Source organism: Anastrepha ludens, chromosome 6 (assembly GCF_028408465.1).
Source record: "Anastrepha ludens isolate Willacy chromosome 6, idAnaLude1.1, whole genome shotgun sequence".
Lineage (NCBI taxonomy): Eukaryota > Metazoa > Arthropoda > Insecta > Diptera > Tephritidae > Anastrepha > Anastrepha ludens.
The window spans coordinates 60,652,582-60,671,578 of NC_071502.1; the positions used below are offsets into that span (position 1 = coordinate 60,652,582).

The 18,997-nt window shown below is 36.0% G+C and overlaps 1 protein-coding gene across 2 annotated transcripts in view; it reads right to left on the reverse strand.

The window, feature by feature from the left end:
• Nucleotides 1-15,143, reverse strand: part of LOC128866802 (protein vestigial) — a 64,079-nt gene extending 48,936 nt beyond the window's left edge. Inside the window, exons 1-3 of one of the 2 annotated variants that reach the window (XM_054107791.1) lie at nt 14,850-15,143; nt 14,276-14,383; nt 5,798-7,074 (exon numbers count right to left, since the gene is read on the reverse strand). In XM_054107791.1, coding sequence (XP_053963766.1) covers nt 5,798-5,893 — 96 coding nt within the window. In that variant the 5' untranslated portion in view covers nt 5,894-7,074; nt 14,276-14,383; nt 14,850-15,143. Of the gene's footprint in view, nt 1-5,797; nt 7,075-14,275 lie in introns of both variants that reach the window. The other variant, XM_054107790.1, reaches the window with a different exon arrangement.
• Nucleotides 15,144-18,997: the final 3,854 nt, after the last annotated feature.

Sequence of the window (18,997 nt, forward strand, 5' to 3'; positions counted from 1 at the left end):
GTATTTGTCAAGGCGAACACGAATGCTAAACTTTGGTGCGCGGCAGATCCCATTAGTCGTATGAATATTTCGATTTGCCTTGCGCGAAAGGCGAATTTGTTGGCGAAAAAAGCTCACACGGCATAAATCACCACAAAGCGGTTTGCAGATACTGAAAAAGGCGGCATCGACAATGATGACGTCGATGATAGTAACAAGAAAGAGCTGGAGGTGTTGAGTGCAGAAGCATGACTTTTGACAAAGACTTTTAAGAGAACGATGAATAGAGTGCAGCAGAAAAGATGTTAGTTTATCAAATGTGTACTCGAGGGAGGATAGGTGGAGGAACGGCAGCTTATTGTTTGCCGACCCAGCGTAGATTAGTTCGTTGATGGGAACTGTGATTGGGTATCGATCGCTCGCTTGAGTGGTTCTCTACTCCTTTCTCACCGGCTCACCACTAAATTCAGCGAACTTCAACTTGTACCTACTCTCGATCACAATGCTGTTCAATTGAACTTAACACGTTTTTAATGTAGACAAGCAACAACAACGGCAACGACAAAATGTTGTGATCGTCGTCCATCAAAAAAACAAATCATTAACCGAATTCTAGGTCTCCAAAAGCCAAAGCCAAAGAATAACAACCAAACGCTTCAACGGCTCAGCTTGACACACAATTCACACTCCGCTCTCACTCTGGCGCGCAAATGAGTATCACAGCTTTGTGTGTGAGTAAGGAAAGCGCACGTCAACACTGCGATCAGCAGCAGTGAAACAGCGATCACCGCCAATAAATTAAAAAAACAAAGGGCAAACATGTTGTTGGTGACATTTCGTACGTACGTTCGACCGTCCGTCCGTGCACGGGGAGACCCGATGTTTGTGACTTTTTTTATCGAATGGGGGTGCTTGACGTCAATGCAGGGCAACAAGCGACAGTCACAGTTCACCCAATTGTCCGCCGAGTCGTCCCAGCGTCTGTCCACGTTTCTCCAAGCGATATGCTCCCGAAAAAAGTACGCATGCAAAGCTCGGTTTCGCGTTCAGTTCAACACAGCTTCTGAAGTGCTTTTGCGGCTTGGGTTCTTTTGTTTTTGTTATTGTTATTGTATATTGGTTTTATTTTTGCTGTTGACTGTTTTGTTCTTGTTATTGTTATTGTTCTGCTGTTGGCAAGTTTGTTGCACGGTTTGGCTACATAAAAGGGCAATTTCGTTTTAGTGCCGCGGCCTTGTATAATTGGACCTGAAGACAGAGGAATTCCTTTGAGTAAAGGCGACTGCAGCCGCGTTGCTGATTTTCTTTTAATTTTGCACAACATTTTGCTTTTTATTTTATAATTTTTCTTGTTGTTTTATTCGTCGCACATTGTCTTTGTTTTAGGTTTTTGTTGCTTTTTTTGGTCATGGCAATGTTTTTGCTGCTAACCTTTCAGGCGAGTGGGTTGTCGGGAACAAACAGAAATACATACTTATATGTATTTATAAAAATACAAATACAACAACATAAACACAAAAACACACTATTTGTCCTCTTCCTTAGCTGAGTCAGTTGATTGCGGCAGCGTGAGAACTTTTCAATTTTATAAGAAATGTCAATTTTGCAGCGGCAAATCGCACACGCATACATACACACGTGCAATTTGCTTCACTTGGTCACGAAATGCAAGCTTTTGTTCTTGCGTACATGCACACACACATACGAGTATAAGCAAAAATTTTATAGGTGTATTGCTGCACGCACAAATATATGTATGCACGTATGTATATGCATTGAGAAGTGACGTGATGATTGGGACAACCAATTTCATGAATCATGACTCGCTTTCAGTTGCAAGTTTTGAAAAAGTCCTTTAGCAAACACACGTACACACACGTTTACTATACTTATTAGTGCTTAGAAGCATTCCACCAAACCTAAGAGGGCACAGTTAAAAATAAATTTCCATTTTTATTTATTTTGGTTCATGTGGGAAACAACATTGTTTTCATCGTTATAGGTGATTAGATTTCTTAATAAAAACCTTTTTTTAAGAGCTCTCCCAATTGCAAGATTTTTTATTCTTCCTGATATACACAGGCATAAGCTTCTAAGTTTAAGGTCCATACTTGCAATTAAGATAATTTTAAAAGTTTTAAAAGTTATTCTGTTCACAACTCATCATATTTGCCCTCAAACATCGTGACTTCTCAAAATCATATTTGATTTCTATCAAAAGCGAACGTGGAAAATTGTTTGAGGCGGTTCCACCAAATTAAGCTGTGTTCCACTAGACAATAATCAGGATCCGGATCCGTTCTGTTCGTTTTGTTTTTCGTTATTAGTTTGGTAGTACAAACTCTTATCATAGGTTCACATATATCTACATTATCTACTTTTTCGAGCTTAACTCCCAATCCGTAATTAAAAAGTGAGATTAAACATTCAAATTTCTCTCCCGAAATTCGAGATTATAAAATACTCTTACATTGTGTATCTTTATATTTTTCTTTATTTACATCATATACATATATATATATTTAAATTTATTATTACTATCAAAACAGATGGTTTATATCAGTGCTGGCAACCATAAAAATGATCCAAATCACTCCCGTAAGAATTGATCGGGATACTGAGCTGGATAGCTCTAGAAAATACGCATACGTGTTTCCAATATGCCTATGGTATATTTATATGAAAGTGGTGCAAAAAGTTAGAAACATTTCCCTAAAGTTTCGTCCTTAAATGAGAAAATTGCAGTTACAAAGTTATATCTAATCGTCTGGAATTTTTTGCCATGCACTACTTTGGGGGAAAAAATCCATTATTTTTGGAGTCGACGAAACCAAAATTGCACCTAATTAACTGTTACAGTATCGGCACCATGAACACCATTCACAATTTCAGCGGCCTGGCTGGATATAGTTATGTATCTAAAAAATTATGGATTTATTTTTCCCCAAACTAATATTATAATTTCTCAAAATCATATTTGACTTCCATCAAGGGCGAACGTGAAAATTTTTTTCCAGGGGATTTAAAAAAAAAAAGATTTCTTTTCGAGTTAATCAGTGCCACCAAGCATGGCTGTTTTGTAATGGTGAATAATCGGGATCCGGATACAAATTTTGAACGGAAATGCAACAACAACAATGTGATCCTCATAGAGATCTGGTTCAGTTAGTGATATCTTCTTTAAGCTTTGCTTTCCGTTATTAGTTTGACAAGTACAACATAGGAACATGAAATTATATTGTATAAACTAAATGAAGAAATAATTTTATTTAAATAAATAGTAAAAACAATAAAAAAGCTTTTATTTCAGACATAAATTTTATGTTGAATAAAATTTTTTTCAGGAAATTTTAATGCTACTTCATTAGGCTTAAACAATTAAGGCAATCGGTTCTATGTTACTGAAACGACCCGGATTTATATCCAGTCGAGGACTGTTACTTCAGTATCATTAGCCAAACACTAATGAGGTATGTTTATGTCAATACAGCAATAACAATAAGGGCAAGTTGCTAACATTCGAATTAATTAGCTCCGATTTTCAGTTGAAATGTCGATCTCAAGAAATTGTGTACTATTCCTTCATCAGCTCTTAGTATTTCATCATGTTGAACAAATGTTGTGGAGAATACATTCCTACATAAATATGTATGTATATTTATTATTACTACCAAAACAGAATTCGGCAATTAGCTCCATATTCACTATCCGAATCCGTATATAGTATGTATTAGGATGGCGTGATTTTTTTTAAATCGCATTTAGGTTTCTATCCCAATATTAGTTGCCTCATCGCACCTATGTTAAAAGGTGCCCCGAACCGTTAATTTTTGAAAAAAACATTATATCCAACCTTTTCATTTCTACTGCCAAATTATGTACATACAGTACCTCAAACGCTCAATCATACATACTCTACAAACTCACTATTCAACTCCGTCCATTTATTCACATAAATAAATTACATTTAAAACAAAATATTTAAATTAAAAATTTTTATACTGCCACAGATTTTACAAATGTCTTTTGAAGTATTGTACCATTTGGTTTTCAGAGCTTCCCTCAGTTCGTTTGCCTTACGAAAAACTTACTTTTTTAGTTTTCTGGACAATTCCTCCCAAACATACTCGAGAATATTGAGATCAGTCGATTGGGCGGATGTTTGGTCGTAATTTTGGGCAATTGTAGATGAGCCACATATTGGCGACCATGAAGGTGTGTTTCAGGTCGTTGTCCTGATAGGAAGCGAACCGTTCGACACTTTCCTTAACATTAGCGTTAAGGATGTGCAGATATTGAAATTGATCCATATTGTTTTCTACAAAATGAATATTTAGGACACCTGCTTGTTTCAAGCACTGTACGCCATAAAAGAACCATGCTTCAAAGCAGCCCTGGGCTTAAATTCGGTATTGGACTTTCGCAGACATAAAATTTACACAGTATGGATACCTCTGGGCAATATGGAAACCTAATACCTTAAAAAAATAAAATACAAAGTAGTGATTTAGTTTTTATTGAAAGTAGTATTGGAATTTGTAGTGACAGTCAAGCTGCACTAAGAGACCTCGCTAACCCATGCTGTTCTTCGAAATTAGTCGGTGAATGTGAGACAAAACTGAACAGTGTTGCAAAACACAACAAAGTTTGTCTTATTTTGGTGTACGAGTTGGGTGATAAACTAGCTAATGAAGGCTCTGCAAGCACACCACTGGACCCTGAACCCTAGGGGTCAGTTCTGCATCTGCACCTCCAACCAATTTCTCCGTCTTACCATCCATACTGTATCTATCCTGTCTCTATATTCCCTCCACTGTAATCTATCAGGGTGTAGTAGACACTACTTCCTGACTGAGTGCTTGTACTTTTTCCCCCGGGCCCGAAGTTTTCAGAGGGGCCCGGACTCGAGATTATACGTATTTATATGAATTAGACATAATTGGAAAGGGCCCGCATTGCAATTTTCCCCCGGGGCCCGGATATGCTGTCTACGGCCCTGTCCATAGGCATTCCCTTGGGAGTTTGATTTACCAAAACCTGCATTCACCCCTGATTTCCATACACAATACCAGTATAAGGACGACAGTGGGGATTATAACGTTACCAGATTGTAAACTTACAGTTTGTTGCATTATATTCGATCCGAATAGGTACTCATATTACTTAAAAGTTTTGAATCGAATATAAGACTTGTTTGGCTTTATAGTCGAATAATTTAGCTGGCAGTTGGGTGGCACTAATTATGAGAAATGTGATTTCTTATGTATAAATGCACTTCTGAAAAGAGAGAGCCAAATGGCGTAGAGTCTTGATATCGTTTTAAAACAATAAATGGCTGTAAACCCCCGTTTGAAGAAGTCTACTTTCAGCACAAAAAAATTGTTAAATATATTATTGATTTGATTGTCAAACTTTCTAGGTTTTTCAGTTAAAATCTCGTAATGTCTATTGTTAAAATTTTAGTACCAAAACTTATCACGACTAATTCCGTGATTCTAGGAAAACTTATTTTCCACTTTTTAGTCCATTTATAAGTATAAATATGGCATAAAAATTATTTCTTAACCGGCTTTAAAGTAAAAAATAAATATCTGTACACGTTCTCAAATGACACAAATCAAATATGTCTTATGCTTAAATTGGGTATAACTCGAGTTTTTGATTAGCGTCAAAGTCCCAGACAGCCAACGGCTAAAGAACATTCGTTTGATGAAATTCTTACAATAAGTAACCTAATTATTATTATTATTATTTATTAGAATAAACCTAATTATTATACTTTCAAATATTAACAAAAAAAAAATCCATAAGATCTTACCCTCTCATATTGATAGAATGAACGACTTGGTCCAGCACGGCCATACAAATATGGATAGTAAGCACCGTACATAACTTCGGGGCAGGACACTGCCATCGTCCAAGTAATCCAAGGACTTAAAATTTATAAAATTACAGTTGCTTGTGTTCTGTTTTGGTTCGAGTTTTCAATTCAACTTATTGCTTTGTATTTTAATGGTTTCTTGATTGCTTGTTGTAGCTGTTGTGTTTTTATATGTAAATGTATTTGTAAATTTCACATACATTTCTCTTTATTGCGGAATTTCTCGAGTAACTGACTATTTTTTATATTTATTGCGATGAATTAAGCGTTTTTTCAAGCCCACGAAACTAGCTTTTACACCCAGACTATGCGAATGCACTTCAGTTTAACTTCAATTAAGTTTGCACTGGAAAAAGGCAGATCAAATTTTCATGTTTCACTGCAATTTCAAGTTGGCTGCTATTATTTGCCTTTGCCTTTAAATGTACGTGGAACTAGGTGTTGTGGTTTTTACAGTTTCTTTTAATTATTTTTTTATGTTGCCACACTCTTTGTTGTTGTTTTTTTATAGGAGTGGTATTCACTTGTTTGGTTCCGCTGCAATGGCGAATTCCAGGAATGGAAATCTTCGTGCCAATAGTTTTATTGCATTTTACATATCGAAGTTAAAAAATTAAATAAAAAACTAAGCTCCACAAATATCAACAACACCACGTTCACACAATTCCAAAAGCACAGGTGTTGTATTTATATTTGATGTACAATGTTACACGCACAACCGAATAAACGTGTAAACGAGCGAGCGACCGAGTATACGATTTCTTATTATTTATTCCTCTTCTGTTTTTTTTTTTTGTTATACTTCTTTGTGTGCTCTTTTAAGTATTGTAGTAGTAATAACAATTTAGTTGTTGCACTTATTCGCATGGGATGGCACCGATGGATGGGAAGGAAGGAGGGATTGCGAGCAATGTTTTAATTGCTCATCTCATGCACGTTTCACTCGCTGGTATTTCTCTCTCATCGCTGCTGCTTTGCTACTGCTGCTGCTCTACAGACACACAAACAATCATGTGACTAGTATTCTGCTAAGAATAGTTGCGATTCACCTTTTCCTTCTACACATTAACTCAGCGTCAGCGGCTGCAGTCACCACTGCAGCAATGCTTCCCCTCAGCAACACTTGCTAAACCGTTGTGATAGTCCCGTCATCACGATCACATTCATCATCATCGTAAACGTTATCAACAACGGCGTGGCCATCATCAATTGCACTGCAATTAAAGAGAAGAAGCAGAAAAGAAGTGGTATGAGTATATACATACATATGTGCATATGTGCAATAAAAAATGGTGGAAATTCTACTTTTGTGCGCATCTCTTAATGGTGTTTGCAATCAAATTAGAATTCGAAAAAAGAAGGTTAAGCATAAAAAATTCTAGAGAAAGGAAGAGGCGAAGCAATCATAATAATGAGCGGATTAACATTTCTGCATAGACGAACGGCAGCAATTTACTACGGAGCTAGTACAAAAACAACAACTAAACTACCACAACCCCAAATGTAGCAATGTGGCTTCCGTTTTAAGAAAGAAATACCAGCTGGAAGATTTGCCTTTTTTACATTAGAACTAACATACACATAGTTATTTAATAGATGGTAGAGGAAGAAATGGAGGACATGAGAATCCATATGGGAATGAGCGTGAAATGGCAAATGGAATTATTTTTGTTAGCCTTAGGTGTATATATAAGTCCGACCCTGTTTTGAGTAACATTTTTACTAAATAAAAAACCTTTGCAAGCTCTATTGCTTGTCTGTTTGTATAACTGCAATTGTCTAGTTCACAAGTGCCAAATATGATTTACGTGCGACGCTATTTCAAAAAGTGATTAATTTTGCACCACTCTTTATATATAATATCTATAAATATATATATATAACTGGCGCTTACACCCTTTATTTGGTGTTTGACCGAGCTCTTTCTCCGATCTGTGGTGTGAGTCTTAATGATTTCCACAAATCGGCGGACCTACAGTTTTACGCCGATTTCGAAGGTTTATCATTGCCTGCCGAGGGGCGGCCGCTTTTAGAAAAAAGTTTTCTAGATTTTAATGTATCAAGCACGGAGATTCGTATGGCAGCCGCGGTACCAACGTATTTTTATTTCCGAGTTAATATTTTTTGCGCGATATTTTTACTAGTATGCTAATCGAAATCATTTATTCTATAAAAAAAATTATATTTGAGCATGGTTTAGTGTAGAATTTGAATGGAATTGAGATATTCCAGTTTCTGTGTGAATGTACATATGAAATTGCAAAGTTTCTCAGATAGAAATATTCGACAATGTCCGTTGTGATAGGTGTGTAAAAATGTTATTGGAAATCAAATGAGGGCCGGTGGAGGAAAAGTCAAGAATGCTAAAACTGTGACATTTCATTATCTATAGCATAAAATTGTTGATCTTAAACATAAAAAAACCTTTCTATGCAATTTTTGGAAAGTGAACGGGGTCCACTTTGGTCCACTTTGATACGTACAAAAACTATTACCTGAAATTTTATACACATTTCGTTTTATCTTAGATAATATGATCTAAAAATTAATAAAGTTTGATAGCAGTCACTTTTATATGTATGAATAAGCACGAAAATTCAGAAATGTTAGGCTTGGTTTGATTATTGTATTGGACACTTTCAGTTTTTTCGAGAGAAAAACAGAGCGGCAGCAGGATGTCGCAGGCTAGTCGAAGAAAATAATACCCGAAACTTCTGTCAGAAGCCCGTCGGCTTACAGAAGAATTCAATACTGAGACAATTTCCAGTGACCAACGTCCACAGCATACATCTTAAAGTACAGAAGAATAACAAAGCCACAGGATGGACCGTCATCTGTGAAATTAATTGAAGTTTCAGAGACGAGAACCTCGACAATACAGTCTATACAGATGGCAGTAAAATGGATTGTGGTGTTGGAGCTGGGATTCTCATAGACTTAAAATTGAAAAATCTGAGCGTCCCCCTAAGGCTTGCAGTGTCTTTTAGGCGGAATCACTGGCAATTGAGAAATATTGTAGGCTAATAATCACAGATCCCTCTTTTAAGGACAATATCGCTATTCTTTTGGATAGACAAGCTGCAATCCAGGCAGTGGGTTCGGCTACAACAACCTCTAAAGTGGTGGAACAAAGCAGGACTAGCCTTACCACCTTAATCTAGGTCCCGGGACATCGGAGCATTGAAGGTAATGAAAAAGCGGATGAACTGGTAAGAAGGGGATCTGCCATGAATAGCGCTCTTGCAGAATCGGTATTCACACCATTAGGTGCAGTCAAGAGTGCCATTTCCCTAAAATGCCTCCGAATCGCGGTTTGTAGATAGAGAGACCAGACGGCGTGTAATATTAGCAGTACGTTATGGCCAACCTACAACCTTGAGCAATCGTCAACATTGATAAGCATGAAACGACGGTACGCCTGGAGACAAACGGCAGTCACAACTCGCTTTTGGTCTATGGGAGAAAAAGCAGCCAAAATGGGCATCCCTCTCAACACATACTGTCACAGTTGTAAACAACCGGAGAAAAGGAAACAACTTCCATTTTCTCTGCGAATGCCCTGCCCTATGGAAGGACAGAATGTTAACCATGGGTAAACCGCTGTTCGAAAGTCTGGAAGAATCACTTGGATTCTGGAAGAATCACCACTTAAACCAACCAACCAACCGCGACAGTAGTTGTCTTAATATTGTGCATGCACCTTTACATCTGGTAAAGCTACCATCAGAAAAAAATTCACGATTACTCACGAAACTCTGGGGGAAGACCCATGAAAGGAGGATCGGTAGGTACCATCGCAGCTTATGGGAATATGCAATATGACATGGAGCGAAACCACCAGCTCTGTCATAATTGGAGACGACCTCTTCGAAAAATTTATAAATCAAAAGAAATTAAAAGAATTTTTTTGAAGAACTTAAGTTCATTTCAGTTCATTTGGCTAGGTTTTCCTCATAGTTGTAAGATCCTACAGCAAGCAGTTTTTTCAGTAATAAAATTGTTGTTTCTTCATCTAGAGATGGACTCTGAAACACCTTCATTGCAATTAACAATAATTAACCAGGAGGTCAAAGGTGTACATCCCAAGGATGTTTGCACTTTCGTTGATGCGTGAAACTAATTATAAGCTAATCATTTTTGCCATGCATTCCAAGTCATGTGGTTGAAAAAAGTCGTATATGTTTATAGTGGCAACGCCTGAGATCAGCTTTTCACTTAAGAGCAGAGGTTTTATCCCAATGAGAACGTCTAAAGGAGGAATTTTATTCTGTAAGGACTTTATTCGAGACTTTCGCCACAGCTGCCTTAAAGTCCCGTGCCTTTCATAATTACTGTACAGCACGCACAAGGCGGTGCTCCTAAACTTATATATCCATATATACTTATAACTTATAAAAGGGAACAAAGGCCCATTTCATACGAGTTTTTAATTAAAGACGATACCCATAGTATTTCACTTACTTGGAAAACCTTATCGTTGACCGAAAGTTGTATTTCGATTTATTTTTTATTTATTTCAATACACATACGTCAAACAGTTATAGAAACCTTTTTCGAATCTTTAAGTTTAGAATTTCAATACAATTAGAATATAAATCCCATTCATGTTACGATATAATGGACTTCAAGGTAATCTATCCATAGCTGGAAAGAGAGGAATTTGCCCTTGGATATCTTTTTGTAGTTAAGCTACTGATTTCATCACCCAGAGTGGTCAATATGACAAATTTGAAGAGACAGCCGACCAGCCGGTTTAAAGAATGTAAGTATACGAAAATTATAATTAAAGGGTGAGCCATTTGCTTGTTTCCCCTTTTTTCCTTTGTCACTGCTCGCTCAAAAAAGTGGCAAAAACTGTGTGATACGAAATGGTACGATTTATCCAAGGAAAAAGTTTGGAAATATTGAAGGTTTACTTTAAAAGGGAAGTTGTCTTTTAGACAGATATAATATTTTGTGTCGAGATAATGCACCCAAGACGATTTGTATATGTAAATTTGTGAAGAAAGTTGAATAAAATGATTTAGTAATGGACAATAACCTAGAATATTGCTGCTGTTAACGTTTCACATGAATATGAGTAGCGGTAACTCCGGAACTCAACATTAGCCGTTCTACCCTTAGGCTGTAATTAGTGGAGCCGTAGCCATAATGCCCTAGACGTAAGCACAACCATAGCCGTAACATTACATCCTTTGTCGATTACTTATGCCACAACCATCAACAGTTGATACTGAAGTAGAATGAATGACAACATTTGTATTTTGTTATAAAAACAAGGATAATTTTCCACTAAGTCAATTAATTTTTCGTCGTTCTTTTCCAATACTCAAATTGTTATTGCAAATATTTCACAGCTGCTTATGGTTAGGGGAAAAACCCAAAATTCAATAGATGCAGACGGCTACGGTTATGACTATGGCGTTATGGTGCGACACCTATAATCGTTTACTTTATTGGAAGGTATATACTATAAGGTTGTCGTAGCCGCATGCGTTGATGAATGACTACCATTCGGAAATGCTTAGGTTCGAATCTCCGTGCATGAAACACCAAATTATTCAAAAAGCTTTTTCTAATAGCGATTACCTCTCGGCAGGCTATGGCAAACCTCCAGGTGTATTTCTGACGTGAAGAAGCTCCTCATAAAAACATTTGCTGTTCGGAGTCGGCTTAAAACTGTAGGCCCCTCTATTTGTGGAGCAAGATAAAGACGCACACCACAAATAGGAGGAGGATTTTTTTTTCAAAACTATTGCATGATAAATTTTGCGCCACTTTGTACATTAAAATTTTAATGTGAATATGTTATAGTTATAAAATATTTTATTTCTAATTTTTTTACATTTTTTATTCAAGGTGACGGGAAGTCAAGTACAGCTCCTTAGTTTGACAAGGACATTTTTTTGGTATTCCTCCGTCTTCAATTAAGGGGGTAGTATGGTTAATTCGGTGTAAAACAAGCATATTTTTCGAAATTTTTTTTGTCGACACAGTTGATTTATTCAAAATTTTAAAATTACTTCATTATAAAGTCATATTTAAAGAATATTGTGTGAAATTTTCATTGATTTTTATGAAGAAATGAGTTGGTGGCAGCGAATCTTCGCGGACGTCTCATAAAAAAGTTTTATTGCGGTGTCCCTCAGAACTCATTACTGGATCAACTAAAATCAAAAAACCAAATTGATTTCATCAGCTAATAAAGTTTCGCAGGTAACAACGTCGAATTTTTTTTTTTTTTTTTTTTTTAAATTTTTTAAAGCGCTTTGAAATCAAAACACCGATTTTTCATAAAAAAAACTTGAAAACTTTGTTGTTTTAAAATATGACAAAATTTAAAAAAAAAAAAACTCGACGTCATTACCTCGTGAATAAAGTAAAGAAACAACAAAACCAAATTTGAAAAGAATCGGTGCAGTAGATATGAATCTACAGTGGACACCGACCGTAAAAAAGGCAAGTGTGAGAAAAACGCGTTTAAAGATTTGTGAAGATTTTTACAGCGTGAAATCCGGTTGGAGAGGTAGATACTTAATCCTTTGTGTCTTTGTCAATTTTACTCTAATGCACTTCAAACTTTCACACAATAATCTTAAGATGTTATAGAATAATTTAAAAAAAAAAAAAAAAAAAATTAAAAAAAAAAAAAATACCATACTACCCCCTTAAGTCTGAACGAATTTTCAGCAAGGCGGGTTTAATTAAAAATGATCTGCGGTCAAGCTTGAAACCTAAAATCGGTGATGAAAATGGATTTACAGGAATTATTATTGTTATTATGTGATTTTTAAGCAGCACATCAACACATCCCCTTATGCCGCATAATAACGGTATATTATTTCATTTTCCATAAGAGTTTGTTTCTTGTTTTTGTTAATTCTTGAATCAAATCTAATAATCAAGAACATTTTTTATCCCTTTATGATCAAAAATTTTTGAAATCTTTGGCACTCTAGGAGTTAAGAAAATTTTGCCTCAGTTTATGAGATTATTAAGCTCAATTAACTGAGAAGTTGAAGCCTTCAACTTGAAGGCAAATGACCAACCGCTCCAATAGTTCTGCTCTGTATGGATTTTGGAGCAAGCTGGAAGATGGCAGCGACTTTGCGAAAAAAATCATCAAAAAATAAATTGACATACATATTTAGAAGTAGGAAACCCACGCGTAGGCGTGAAGAACGCAATACGTAAGTGTGATAGTATGTTGCGGTTATTAGAGCCTCGGAAATAAGACTATGTAAAATATTCCATTGATTGCCACCCCCAATGGTCGATAATTAGGGCTTTATAAGCAAAATTTGCCTTCCAGTGGCATTTCCGTCCACAAAAATGAACAAGTAATGCTACGACTTCAAAATCAACATCAAGTTGTCATTTCCTGTGAGTGTACCATAGATATGTATGGCCTTTCCGACAATTACCTGCGGGTTTTACATCCACTACTTTGGGCAGCTAAGCACGTACATGGGGAATAAGTTGGCAATAATTTCCAACATTGTTCAGACGTAAGGCGACTGGTTTCGTTAGTCAGTGTCCAAAAAGCACATGACTCAGAAAAGTGCTCGTATTTGGATCACCTTACAAGCTGTTTACACTCAAAAGCTCATTATTATGTTTTGGATTTTATTTCATTCTTTGATCTACAGAACATTTTGATTTACATATGTTATCAATAATATTGAAACTCCGTCGGAAGCGGTTGATTTAGTCAATTGTAAAAATTTGTACGACGCTGGTGCAATGCTAATTATAAAGTAACTAGGATTGAAGGCTGTATAAAATATAAAATCTTACTATAAAATACATTATATACAGGATGGCGCAAAATTAATCACCCTATAGGAAGATTTATAATTTTTTTAAAATGACGTCGTACGATAATCATGTGAACTGGACAGCTGCAGTATACAAACACATAAGCAATGGAACGCGTAAATATCAAAATAAAGATTTCCATCACTAACCATTTTTATTTGGTGAAAAAGTTATTCAAAAGCAAGATCGGATGATTAATTTTGCGCCCCCTTGTATATTTTACTTGAATGCCTTTGTATTTAACTGCGCTTTTAGGGCACCTGGCCTAACCACGCTTCAGCGGTATTAGACTTTTGGTTGAAGGAATGCGCTTAAGTGCATATTTCGCCTAAGCGCACAAGTCTTTGGGGCAAAGAAGGTAGGACAGCTAAGCAGAATCTACGTAAATGTGGTATTATTTCGAGCGCACTACCCAAAGGGAAGCAGGAAATGGTGCAAAAATACGGTTAACCATCTACTATATGTACCTATAACTCCATGTACAGTTACATTATTTAACCTTCCGAGGTTGTGAGACAACGCAGCATAAAAAGTATTCATCGATTATGGATAAATATGTTTATGTTTTAAGTTTAAAACCCACTTCACTTTTTGTACCTGTATGATTTGGTGCTCAATGTAATCCGTCTCAACAGTGAATGTCATTGATTTATTTCATTTTGAAAATCGTAGTCCCAGCAAAGAATGTATATTTTATTAGCTTCTCTGTATATAAAAAAAAATATAGTATGTTACTATTTCATTCTAATTTTTCTTTTTGCTATTTCATCACTTTATTTATAGTTAAATTTCTTTTATTTATATTTCAAACTGGCAAAATATTTTTTCTCAACGTAATATTTCACAAAAACACGCACACACAAACATTTTTGTTGCTGAAAATTCACGTGAATTTTTGAAATAATTCAGATTATTTCTGCTATCCCGCAAGTTGCGCGTAAAACTGTTGTTAAAGGTGCGAGAATTTTTTTATCGAGTCTTTAAGAATCAAGCAAATCGCCAAATGTCAAATTCCAAAATATCTAAAATATTTGAATTGCTATACGCACAGGCCGACGAACGCGCGTTGTTTAGCGTTGGGCTAGAAAAATCTGAGGAAGCCCGTGATTGAGTATTTTTTTGTTTTGTATAGGTGAACACTTTCGTTTTCCGGCGTGCGCGCTACACTCACCAGTTGCACATGAATTGAGCACCGCTTGGAATTCACAAAAAATTACCCAATTGTCGCGCTTCACGTTTAATTGCGCAACATTGCTGCTATTTGATTGAACTGCAGCTGCAACGAATTTGAATGACAACGCGGATGCGCTTCTGACCACGGTTAAATGACTAAGCAACGAACGTCAATGGGAGCGAGCGCTTCCCATGCACTGATGCTGCTGCTGCTTCTCTTCGCACAACAATGTACTTGAATAACAAACAACAACGATTTCAAATCAGCGCGAGATACGCACATTCAACATACGCTGAGATACAAACAACACTGTCAGCACACAGCTGCTGACTTGTCGCTTGCCGCAGTGCCCTATAAAAGCTACGAGCGGTAAGCAGTGGTAAGAAAGAGCTAACACTATGCGCAACTTTGATTTTGAATATTCTGTGCGCTAATTGGCTAAAAACCTGTTTCGCTTTCAACAGAGTGTTTAAGTGTGTGTAGTGTGAGCCACGCCTTTCGTGGTATTAATATAATTAATTGTGTATTATGGTGTAGGAATGCAGATTTGGCGTTCATTTTGACAAAAGTTGTCCGACGCTTGCTCTCTACAGCTTAATACGCGTGTATGAAAGGCTATCAGAGCTCATGAGTGACAAGGACGTGTGCAATGCAGTTGAATGCATGCAAGGCTTAGGTGAGGAGCGGCTGTTTCAGTTTTTTTGTTTTTCGTGTCAAACAAAAGAAAATGGCGGCGGTCAAGCTACTAGTGCAGTTGGAAAAAGACTGCTGCTACACATGTATTGCTTACAGGCGCTGCAGTGTTTTAACAGCACCATACATCTGCGAAATATTTTGTAAAGGTCACGAAAGCCAGGTAAACTGCAAAAGAGCCGTGACTGGCGCACTTCAAAATAAGGAGGTACATAGACGGATTCAAGCTACTTTGTTAAGCGTTTTATTTTCTTGTAATAATGTTGCATTTGTTTTGCTTTGTTTCAGGGCAGTTAAATTTACGCGTTTTTTTCTCAACATATTGGGTTTCCTTCAAATGTTGCACTCTAAGCTGAAAAAGTGCAGCATTTCTAACCCTCTGCAAAAAGGGAGGATGCATGGTATCCAGCTGATTCCAATTTAGCTGTGTGAATACTTTAATTTTTACAAAAAGCTATATTGTTCAACTTTAATTATTTTTTTAATCTTATAAAAGAAAATTGCATAAGGTATTGAATGCTTATAAAGGAAAATTAAACAATAAAAGGGACAAACCAATATTAGAGACGTTTTTTGGGAAAAAAATATTTTAAATTATAAAGATGTTTGTACTAAATATAATATGAAATTTTAAATAAAATATGTTTGAAGAGTCTATAAAGTTTTGATTAGAGTTCTATGAACAGCCTTGATTGAGTGAGCAGACCTTGCACAAATTAGTTCACTCTATCCGGATTGTACTGTACTTACATACACACTATTGTTTGGACTATATCTGGAGGTATAAGTTGGTGCATTTAAATAATTTGGTTATTAGGGGAATGGAATTTGCGAAATATTTGTTAAAAATGTCGTTGGGCTTAAGTTACCAAAGATTTGGTTTCTGCGGGAGAAGTGTTTTGGACAGATTTGGAGGATGCGAGTGATTGTGATTGTTGTTCTTGGGTTACAAGGACAAGTTGAAGGATTCGAAGTTTTCATAAAATGTCCGTGAGTCAGTTTTGTATGTCCTATATGGTGTCACTAAAATTTCATGATGTCTAGTCCGATTATTTTGTGGTTGTTTGTGGAGAGATTGAATTTTGAAAGTTCTCGTAGGCAACACTTTCATAATGTTGCCGTATAATGAGGCGCCATTTTTTTCGCTAAATGAAAACACAATAAGAATAATTTAAATCACTCTAGATCCTTTAATTCTCTATCCGGCACTACGAAAGTTTTTTGAACTCCTTTTTATTGCAGCACAGAACTTAAGGGGATCCGGTGGTCTAGAAATTTCAAAAAAAAAAAACGATTTGTTTTTTTGGATATTTCGAAAGCAAAGTATCTTGAGAATATACTGTGAAATTTTTATGCGGAAATACCCAATTTCATAGCTTCTAAATCCCATTAACTAGATAGAGAGCTGTCAGCGCGCTTCTCATTTATCTCGGAACGACTTTTTTCGGCCTGGTGTTGTCAAAAAATAAAAAAAACTACTCCACCGAATCATCTGAAATTTTAATATGTTGTTCACAACATCAATGGCTATCGCCCGTACTAGAATCATATTATTGTTTCAATTATTTCGTTTTTTTTTTTAATAAAAAACTGAAAAAACCGATATTTAGAGTGTCAAATTCAAAACCGCGCCATTTTGTAAAATTTTTTTTAATTTTTATTCTAGTACGTGACACAGCTATAGTCATACTGATTAATAATTTTTTTGGTTTTTGTGTTTCAGATAAATAGACGAGCCCGAATGGACTACACCGTCCAGGCCCAATTTTTCGGGAGGGTCAACTTCAGCGCCGTTTTCTTAATTATTAAAATTAAAAAAAAAAATTCTCATTTTTGTATGTAAAATAAGTTAAATAAAAAGCCTAAAAAATTTAAATATCGTTTTTCATTTGTAAAAAAAAATTCCTTAAAATACCCTAAATTTCCGAGCTCTAGACCATAGAAAATTATTTTTCTCTAATTGATGTTACTGTGGCAGGAGATAGCCTCTTCCGCAGTTGAAATACCAAGTGGATGAGAAACTCGCTTTACTTTACATCTCTAAGTGGTGCCAAGTAGTAGGACAAGTAACAAACGCCTGGCTTGCTTTGTTCAGCTCGGCCAAAATTTCTTACGAGGTTACCGCGAAAATCCAGAGGAAGAAATGTAAGAGGTAATACTTGCCTGATAAAATGAACAGAAATCAATTTTTTTCGGCAAATTATCGGTTTATTCGAAGATGCAAATATTCCAATTATGTATGAACCACGATTTCATTCCTGTGGTTGTCTCGCAGTAGCGCAACATGGTTACCTGGTTTTCCAAAACTTTGGTGACAACTTCTGGCTTTATCCCACGAATAGCTTGCTAAATATTCATTTAAGGCGAATCGTTTTAATCGTTTGATTGAAGACAAGGGTCCTTCACGGTACCCGCGAAAAAGAGTAACAGCGTGAAATCGCAGCTCTGAGGCGCGCAAAAAGTCGATTGTGGTATTCTGCTGAAATCTAATATCGTCCAAGACTATGCCTTCAATTCCGGCAAAAAAAAATCTTTTATCATCCCTCTGTGACGCTTCTGAACATCTCCTTCGAATATTCTCGAAAAAAAAAATATTGCGACAAATATAAAAATCAGAGCGATTTTTGAGCGACTTCAAACTTACACCGTAAGCTTAAACTATACTAAAATTAAATGGGCTATAAAACTGCATACCCAAAAGTTTCCTAAAGATCTGTTATATTTTTGCAAATTTTGTAAAAAGTTTGGAAATTTGATTTATAAGGCTATTGGTTATACAATGAACCATATCTTTATAAACAATTAACAAAAATAATTTTGCGCGAAAAATGTTGCGAAAATTGTAAAAGTACGAAGTGACTTAATTATGTGAGCGCAAGTGTATGTAGCATTTACATATTCATCATATCTCCCCTCTAGAGAAAAGTTTGGCTTATTGGGAATCAAAAATCGAAGACTACACGACATTTATTCCAATGAGGTATTTCACAAATTCACATCTGTGAAATCGAGAAAAAAGAGTTTTCAATTTTAGTTTTCTGTGTTAGTTATTCAGTAATTAACAAGCTTTACGTGTGGTTGTTGTTGTAAACTAAATGCTTTTTCATTGTACGTACCTTAAGAGTAAATGTATATGTAGGTATGTACAGTGTACTCTCTCCGAACGGGCACCTCTTTTAAGCGGACACATCCCATAAGCGGACACTTTTTTCAGTACATTTCATAAATCCTTAAGAATTTTTAAACATTTTTTTATTAATTTTTTTTTTTTGTTTTTAATTTTTATCCTCTGATCCCTCCCATAGCGTACTATTAATTTTTTGACGTGATAACGTCTTATAATTCGATTTAGCCGGCTGCACGCACGAAAAAATGTGTCGTTACCTTGCTCAGTTGTCGTTACCTTGCTCATTTGTCGTTACCTTGCTCATTGTCGTTACCTTGAATGAACT